This window comes from Clupea harengus, chromosome 8 (genome assembly GCF_900700415.2).
Source record: "Clupea harengus chromosome 8, Ch_v2.0.2, whole genome shotgun sequence".
Lineage (NCBI taxonomy): Eukaryota > Metazoa > Chordata > Actinopteri > Clupeiformes > Clupeidae > Clupea > Clupea harengus.
Window position 1 is genome coordinate 16003588 of NC_045159.1, and position 9837 is coordinate 16013424.

Here is a 9837-nt window from a genome sequence, read left to right on the forward strand (position 1 = left end):
AAAAAAACGTTTTGTGAAAGTGAAGACTATCACGATTATTATTGCTATGCGTCAGTATTGGCCTAATAAATAACTCTGATCACGCACGAATATAAAGGCAGCCTATCTCGGTGTATGAGTAGCCTACAAGGTTGCTTTCTCCATGAAAGATTAATACAAGTAAGGAAGATTGCAAGAGTGAATGTTCTCTCTGTCATTGAGAATCCACCAGCGACCTTGAATTCAAGGTCATACTCAGAAGCCGCAGAAGCCCGCATTTAAATTGTGCTGCATGGCGCCACTCAGCGTCAGTTTCCAGGTCCATATGAATTTAACGAAGGCATTTTAAAGATGTATTTGTATTGTTCTTAAAAAATACTCAAATGGCAAGGTAGTCAAAATGATAGACTGTCATGTTTGATGTGATCATTCAATCATGTTGGTTGGCTGCCATGCCAACAGAACGGGTCATGCCCAAGTGGACAAGAATACCAACTAAGGTCATGACCTCAAGACAGGTGTGGACACCTACACAAATGCAAGACCGAAAATACCAACAAGAAAACTCACACACAACACCAGCACACACACACGCACACAGTCCCACCACTCAAAATCTTGCACTTCAGACAACATACTATGATAGTTTGTCTAACAGTGACCATATCAGTTGTTTTAGAATATGGTGGCCTCTTTCATTTTCAGTTGATGTTACTCCTTACAACAAACACAAAAGAGACAAATTAGATAGCCTAAATATAGCTTCAGAGAGAAAAGCTAGCATGTAAGAAGTGTAAATAAAGACCATACACGTTACCAAACATATTTTGAGTATTACCATTAAATAATGAAAACCACATCATGTGGTTGTGACATTTTGTTTGTTTGTTTTTTGTGTGTTGTAATGTGACAGGTTTCATTTATCAAGGTGTTGTTTGTCAGGGTTTTTGTGTCTGTGTCAAATTGAATGAATGTGTTATGCTTCCATGTATACACTTAAATGTACTCTCTAATAGCAGAGATGTTTTTCTTATTGTTAATGACAATGGAAGGAGTGAAATAATTCAAAACACCGCAGAGAGAAAAGTAATTGAACGTAGATGGACATATTTTAAAAGGTGTTTTACTCCCCTCTAGTGGTGGTTTGCCTGAATGGCTGATGACTACACGGTGTGCCAGCTTGTCCCAATGACGTCTGTACAGAGGGTGTCCTCGAGCACAAGGTCATTTAGAGACATGCTTGCTAAGACATTCAGAGAAGCTCGTGCAGTTATGCTTTATAAAACCTCTGCATCCAGGTGAAAAGTAATTCTCTCTCTGACATTTCTCCATTGTCTTTGTCCAAATTTCCATTGTTTTTTGAAACTATAACATCATTATGTGATTCTGTTACCTTTTGACCACCTGTATAAATATTGTTTTTTAATAAGCTCAACATTGCACTTCATTGCTAAGAGGAATCTAAGAAGAAACTGTGAAAAACAGTGACTGTGTTTGAAAAAGGGTAATAATCAGTTCTTACACACTCAAATGAGCATAAGCGTGCTTGCACACACACACACACACACACACACACACACACACACACACACACACACACACACACACACACACACACACACACACACACACACACACACACACTCTCAAAGTGAAGCTTACAAATTACATCTAGTCATTTTAAATAATCACTACATCAACACTAGCTCTTAATGTTCCTACTAACACAAATAATACAGGCTGGAAAGGACATAAAGATAATGGGAAACACAGTTGCCCTAAATTGAAATCAAACATATATTTTGACCCAAAGCTATGAAATCATTTTTACTGACCTAGACATACGTACAGGCAAAGAGGTGAAGGATTTCTCCCTGAAGGCACATTAAGATAATTATACAGAGTGTGCCATAAAGCCCATTGCCCTAACATAGTTATCTGTACAGTTCCATGTCTTTTCACCAGATAGTATATGGAGATAGGTTACAAGTTCATTGTTTCACTGAGATAGTCAAAGATCACTGATCATTTTAAATACTGTATATGGTCATACATGATCCTCTACAGAATGGAATATACTACACAATATGAGGTGTTCATCAAGTGCATGCTCATTTTGAGTGTATTGTATGTGGAGCCTCAGAGGTTCATAGGTGTACTCTTCACAGATGTACCCTTGATGATTCTTCAACCCTTGAAGATTGTCCAAACAATCTATGACAACAGCAGATCATTGACTGGGTGTTTTCCTGTGGTGAAAAACAATTGCTTCTCAATGAAAGAATGATTAAAAAAAACAGTGTTTGCAGTCCAGCTATGCTCTCTTTGCTTCTTGTTTTTTTTTTTTATTGTATTTTATTTACATTTGCTGACCCTGAAATGCAAACCGTTACAAACAGAATACCCCAACCAAACAATCAAGATGCAGAATACAGAATACAAAATAAACTAAAACAAAAAAACAGTCATCCACTGTAGAATTACACCATTGTTTTAGGCCTTGATGCAAGAAAAAGTGATAGTTTCTAAAATGGCACCTTTTTAAAAAGATTGATCCAAGACAGTTGTTGTTTTCCTCAAAATACATACTGGCTGTAATGTTTTTGTTGCGTTTCACTCATTTTAGATGAGGCATACAAACACTTATAAGTATCAATATACTAATATACCATAGCAATATACTATACCATACTATATGAATCAGTATAGTACCAAGCCCATCTGGACCCAGTAATGGTGCTGTTTCTGGTTCTGTGTTCATGTTTACATTTACATTCAGGTATGTGGTAGGCTTTTATCCAAAACAACTTACAAAACATATTACATTTTGAATCTTAACAATAACAAAATTAAACACATATTAAGTATAACGTTCTAACAAAAAAATCCTTGCACTTTAAAAATGTTGTGAACATCCAAAGGTTTTCTGTTTTTCATAAGATAATGCACTTGTTAGGCCAATATATAACTTAAATGTCCCCTCTCCTAGTTAGTGGTACATGTGTCATGCCAACACTGGGGACCGCTCTTGGGGCGCAGAAGGAACAGTGTTTTAGAAAAGGAGTTTTCATTTCTATAATTGCAAGAAAATACATGCAAATATATTTTACAAATGCTATGAACATTATATTGTTTCAGAAACAGTATGTATTTTTTTTTCAAAAACCAGAACCATAAATGTTTAATGGGGTGCGACGTCACACCTTTTGCCAATCTCGGCCCAAAAAAGCTCAGACTGAAAGTTCCTTGTTCTACCTCCAAATGACCTTGACGTCTTAGGACCTGCTGCTAGTCAGACATGGTTGGACAAGCTTTCAGCATCTTTATTAATTGTGACCCGTAAAAAATTAACATTGGCATTGGTGGAGAGGCACAGGACATTGCAGCACAAAAATGTGCTAAGGCTATTTAATTAATAATGACTGCATGAACAAACCATCTTCTCATAAAAAATAAGCTAGCAGTATATAATGAATGTGCCATTGCAAGCACTATACAAGCTAATTAAACCACCATGCTAGCTGGCTAGTTAGCTAGATAGTCTAGTTGTGCTGAACATGCAATCTAATGCAGCCATACAATGGAAATTGTAGAATGCAACAGATGAAAAAATCATTTGTCACATTTTTTGCACACATCCTTATAACATTTATAATGTTTTTCCTTTCTAAGGTTGGAGGGCAATTATTTACTATTATTATTTACTACTGCAGAGATGTTTTTCTGCAGGTCCTTCAGGTTTTATCATGTTGACATGTTGATGATTTCTTAGATAAGAAGAGCAGATGCCGAACACATGTATAATCTGCATAGTGTTACACCAAACATATTGGTGGGGAGTTGGGTTAGCTTGCAATGTGTCCGTCTTTGCTGTGTAGCACTGCAAGCTAAGCTGTTGAGGCACTATTTCAAACTGGGCTGGAAGGACAGTATTTCAGCTGTCTATTTGGTGATTTCCAACTTAAGTGGACATTTAACAGAAAACAGGACTGCAAACAAGACACTGCCCATTTTTGACAGCATTCTGTAGGCAGTGCTCAACAGGGGTGTGATAGTTTATTCCAAGGTGCACTTCCCAGCAGACATTCCCTTCCTTCCCCATCGTTCTCATCTGTCCCCCTCTCTCTCTGCTCTAATCTGTGTGGTCCACACAAACGTAAGCGCACTTTGAGGAGCTGAATCACTGAACTGTGAATAGTGAGACAAGGCGTCTGCAGTCATTGATGCTCTTCATCAAGATGGAGGACTATCTTCATCTTGTTTAACTACTCGTTAGATTGTACCTATCTGTAGAAACTCACTGATTTTTGATGTCCTCCCATGACCCATGACCCATGACCCATGACACTACTGAACTGTTGATTTACTTATTGGTACCTGGCCAGTGGAGAAGAGTCACACAAGCTTCAACAAAGAAACAAAAGAGTCTTGGTTTGGTTAAGGCTCTGGAGGAGCAGGAGGGGGGTCAGTCGGGGGGCCTACGTCTCCGTTAGGTTCCTTCTTCTCTGGCTTGGTGGGGCTCGTCTTTGGGCTCTTCTGGGGGGCGGGTCTTCTGGGGCGCCTCCTCTTGGGCTTTCGCATGGGGACATCGTTGGGCTGAGTGGAGTCAGTCAGAGGGTCCAAATGAACCTTCCCACTCACCGCATCGGAGGACTCATCAATGAACGCCAGATTCTCCCCAAAGTAATCCAGAGGCTGGCAGAAGGCTGCGTCCGACAGCGGTGGTTTGTTCTCCTTCTCCTTCTCCACGTCTCCATCGGGCACACGATCTGTCTGTGTGGCCCCAGAGTCGCTCTCAGACTCTGATTCAGACTCATTGGAGGTGTAGGAACCGAAGGAGGACCCTGATCCGCTGTTAGGTTGCTGCCCGTCTTCCCTCGCTCTCTCGCCCTCCCTAGCCCCTGCAGTGCCAGATCCGCTATGGCCGTGGCTGTTGCTACGGTGGCCATGTCGCCGTCTACGCTTGGTGGAACGCTTGAACGGGTCGTCGATGTTCGGCATGCGGAAGTCCACAGACATGTTCTGTATGTTCTGTCCCCAGTCTGTGGCGTGTGCCCTGAGCTCCTCCATCTAAAGGGAGATCAGTGCAAGAGATTATAAGGGAATAGAGAACTGAACTGAACTGAACTGAACAGAACAGAACAGAACAGAACAGAACTGAGCTGAGCTGAACAGAACAGAACAGAACAGAACTGAACTGAACTGAACTGAACTGAACAGAACAGAACAGAACTGAACTGAACTGAACAGAACAGAACAGAACAGAACAGAACAGAACAGAACTGAGCTGAACAGAACAGAACAGAACAGAACAGAACAGAACAGAACAGAACAGAACTGAACTGAACTGAACTGAACTGAACTGAACAGAACAGAACTGAACAGAACACAGAACTGAACTGAACTGAACTGAACTGAACAGAACTGAAAAAATGCTCACCTCAGCTCTAGTCTTCTTGGAAAGTACCCGCAGCCAGTTTCCAATCATGGCAAGGATGGACGCAAAGTAGGCCAAGCCAACGAGGATCCAGAACCACACAAGAGGCTTGTACCAGTGGTCACTTCCTGCAATCCCTGAATCACCTGGAAAAATAAACAAGCAGGAAAATGCTTGACAAAAAGGAAGAGTGAAAAGGAACCTGCAGGACTGTCGTAGTGGGAGTTATTTTAAACATCAAGTTTTGTGTCTCCCTCTAGGGGGAGACAGATCTGCACACATGTACTTATCAATAATTCAGAAATCTTAAAAACCATAGGATAAATAATTCAGACAGCAAATGAAATGACCACTATGATCTAAGCACAGTCTCACTGTAGGGCACACGGCTTGTAGATAGATAAGTAAGAGAAAATTGGCAGACTTTGACAAGATGTAAACAGATACAAGTTCAGAGAAGATCAGTGGACTCTATGATCATAATATAACACTTAATAGTTGCTTATGGCCTGTTAGCCAGAGGTATTTGTTATTTTGTCAACTGAGAATTAACAAGGTTCAAGTGCACTTTTGAGAAAAACCTGATATCAAACGATCAAATAACCACCATGCATATAACCACCATATTATTTTATTCTACATTATTTTCATAAATATTATAATATTATTATTTGCACTGAACCATATTATTTTATATTATTTGGTGCAAAAAACTCTTATTTACTCTTTGTAACTCTAATCTTACTCTAACTAATTTGTGGTCAGATGGACCTCAACAATTCCTGGTTGATGATTTGTAATTCAATATTGAATTGAATTGAAATGAAACATTTAAAAGTAATTTAAATGTAATTAAACATTTCACCTGCAACATAGTCTCCAAAGCCCACAGTGGTGAGCGTAATGACCACGTAGTAGGCGGACTCAAGTAGCGTCCACTGTTCCACTTCTTGAAACACCAATATGGGCACAGCGACGAAGAGGACTACCCCCAATAGGATGGACAGCACCGCTGTGATGACACGCACTATAGTAGGGCTCACCTTCCATTTCTTCCAGTGACATCCATTGAAATCAAAAGGGATACGTTACTGTCAATATTTCTGAAAGATGGCTGGCAACATTATTTGGTTGGAAAATGTTATATCTTTACTTTCCTGAAAATATCAAATAAAATAAATAATTTCAAATTATGGCATGAAGTCACTGATTCAGAGATGATCAGATAATCATATATTCTCTGTCATATAATCATATATTACCATCAAAAACATCTCTACTTTGGCAACAGCATTTCTCAGCCCAGTCCCAAGGTGGTCACCAACTCCAGCCAGGAGAATACCAAACATGGGAATCCCAAACAGGGCATAGAAAATACAGAAGAGTTTCCCTCCATCTGTTTTGGGGGAAATGTTCCCATATCCTGAAGGCAGACAGATAACACAAACTTGTATTGACATGTAAATGCAATATAAGCACTGAACAGAAGGAGAGGCTTTGAAGCTGACACAAGAGAGCGTGAGACAGGTCTAGAGGTATGGCAGCCAGCTAGGGACACACCGATGGTGGTGATGATGGTGCCGGAGAAGAAGAGCGCGCTGGATATATCCCAGACACTGGTAAAGGTGGAGTTGACCGTAGGATCAGCCCCAGACCCAAGGGCATCAGCCAGCCTCTGAAACACAGAGAAAGGGAGGATGAGAGAAGGGGAAGTAACAGTAACTGAAAACAATTATTGAAACAAATAATAGAAAAACTTGGGTGCATACAAATCTGCTTGGTTGCTTTTATGGTATAGGCAAACCTTAAAGGTGGAGTCAGTGTTTTCTTGTGGAAAAAAATGAGTTGAGGCTGGGTCCTGTGCCTTCTGTGTTTGCTGATACTTGTCTGAAGAGTTTATATGTATTTCTGAACAATTTTGAGGGCCCGGAAATGTGAATACATTAGACAGAGATGAAGAATCTAGAGAATCTAGAAGTGTAAAATGAACAGGAATCTTTTGGAACACTTTGCATGTCATACTTACACAATCAGAATTTAGTCCAGAAGCATTTTCATTTTTCTCAACAAAAATGAATTACTGCACCTACTTACTGCAACTATTCGTTTTAACTTATGTAAATATTTTGTAATTCGATCAAAGGCCACTTAACTTTTAGGGTTAATCAGTATCCAAACCACTCAATGAGGGAGGGAGGGAAATGAAGAATGGTGAAGAAAATGCTGCTGCAGACTCTAAAGTCACCCAAAGGCACGCTGAAAGTGCTGCTGCAGACTCTAAAGTCACCCAAAGGCACGCTGAAAGTGCTGCTGCAGACTCTAAAGTCACCCAAAGGCACGTTTAAGTTTATAGTAGAATCTTTAAGGACTTTCATGGGACCCGGGTGAGTGCCTCTATGACTTTGTTTCTTTTACTCAAGAAGAGAGAAGTCCCTCTGCAGGGACATTTATCTGCTGCCATCACATGCCCCCTAGATCTCCCACAAGAAGAGTGAGTTAGTACATTTTCAATCAGTTTGAACAATAGATATATATTTCTGGAAGGTGCAGTCTGTAATTCTGGCAAAAGGTTGTTAATATTTGAGGTCAACAGCCAGTTAAATTATACCCCACTCCCACGCTCCTGAAGCAACATGGACGCACAGCTAGTGGAACATGAGGAGAATTTCACTGAATTTGAAGAAAAGTGTAATGGATTATATAGGATGCACCTTAAAGTTCAAGGCAAGTTCCTTTTCTGTTCAAAGTCAGCATTTATTGTTAGTCCAACAAAGCCATTGTGGGCTAAGAAAGGGTAAAAATGTAGTCACTGGGACTTGGCTGCAGGATGTCTTTTTTTCTTCTTACCTCAATGAGGGCTTGCAGAACCTCCGGGGTTATGCATGTGTAGTTGTCGAGGTACTCCTGCCGCGTGATCTGGAGTTTGACGTACTGGTCCTCCTCGTGGGGCACCTCAAGGGCTCGGAACACCACAGCCCCCAGCACCAGGTAGAGCAGCACCCCAGTGAAGATGGTCAGGAGGGTTGAGCAGCGCATGCTGGTGCCTCCGCTCAGCCCAAGACCCCCCCGCTTCCTGCCTCCCCCACTGGCAGTGCTGCTCCGCTCGGCACCAAAGCTGCAGGACCAACTCCAGCCATTAGGGGACTCCCCCTCCAACGCATCAAATCACATCACGGGCACCACCACACACCACACCGCACACAGCAGGCAAAAGCAAGGCTTTTAATCAAAATCAGAATCAAATGTTTGTCCTTGTTCCTGTTTGTTCCTGTGGGGTTCTCTTTTCCGGGCCTGCAATCACACTTAACTATTTAAAGATTACTCCCATGCTTGGTATTACACACTCTGTGGTGATAAGTCATTCCATTCCACTGACAGTTCCATACCTTTCCCTGTCTCTCTCGTACTCCTCCTTCCTTCTCCTCCTGTTGTTCTTGTTGCGGTGACTAAGAATGGAGTCTCTTGATCCGTAACTACGAGGAAGTTCTCCGCTCTCGCAGTCCGACAGGGGTGTCACTGTAGACACGGACATTTGCCATGAGTCCTTTTTGTCTTTACTGTCTTAAAATTGCATGCACAGTTAGTTATGATTTTACAGTTCCATAAAAGTCTAATATTCATGGAAGAATACATTTTGTTTATCACCATTGCAGGCACAAATAAGCCCAGTGCCTTTGTTGTTTGAGAAAAGGGCTTTCAAGATCTCTAACCCAAATGAGATGAGACGTTTCTTTAAGTGTGCCTTAATAAGAGCAGCATTTGCATTTGAGAGTAGTCTTTGTTGGGAAACTCCAGGTTATTCCCATAGCTATTTTTGTACACTCAATGGGAAGAAACATTGTCTTCTAGAGACTTGAGACTGGTAATGATCCATATGCACAGCATTTGTCATCACTGCAGGGAAACCACACCTTTACCTGTTAATGTGTCAGAGCAGAAAGGCAATTAATATACCAATCATGCGGTGCATTATCCATGCTGTGCATTATCCATGCTGTGCATTACCTATGCGGCGCATTATCCATGCTGTGCATTACCCATGCTGTGCATTATCCATGCTGTGCATTACCCATTCTGTGCATTATCCATGCTGTGCATTATTCATGTTGTGCATGCAAAAATAGCACAATAGAAATGAAGGGTGGGAGGTTACTGGGAGGAGAAAATACAACTAATGAAGGAAAAATGATACTAGGCTGTAATGAGCAAATACTTCATATACAGTCTGTTTGTAATGAGCAAATACTTCATATACAGTCTGTTTGGAGTCATTTTCTATATTGACAAAGTGGATTCTCTTAGAGGAGCGTGAGTGTGAAAGAGAGTCAGACATTGAGGTGCATCAATAGTCGTTTGAAATCATCTAGTCATTTCTCAATATGTTGACCTCAGTCAAGCATGACATTTTTATATGCCTCCCC

General features: G+C 40.9%; 1 protein-coding gene across 1 annotated transcript in view; it reads right to left on the reverse strand.

Annotated features, from left to right (window-relative positions):
* Positions 1-1608: 1608 nt before the first annotated feature.
* LOC105900399 (potassium channel subfamily K member 4) overlaps positions 1609-9837 on the reverse strand; it is a 9274-nt gene continuing 1045 nt past the window's right edge. The window contains exons 2-8 of the mRNA XM_012827699.2: positions 8803-8932; positions 8264-8531; positions 6977-7091; positions 6679-6839; positions 6282-6468; positions 5420-5562; positions 1609-5049 (exon numbers count right to left, since the gene is read on the reverse strand). Coding sequence (XP_012683153.1) covers positions 4417-5049; positions 5420-5562; positions 6282-6468; positions 6679-6839; positions 6977-7091; positions 8264-8452 — 1428 coding nt within the window. The 5' untranslated portion in view covers positions 8453-8531; positions 8803-8932 and the 3' untranslated portion in view covers positions 1609-4416. The remainder of the gene's footprint in view (positions 5050-5419; positions 5563-6281; positions 6469-6678; positions 6840-6976; positions 7092-8263; positions 8532-8802; positions 8933-9837) is intronic.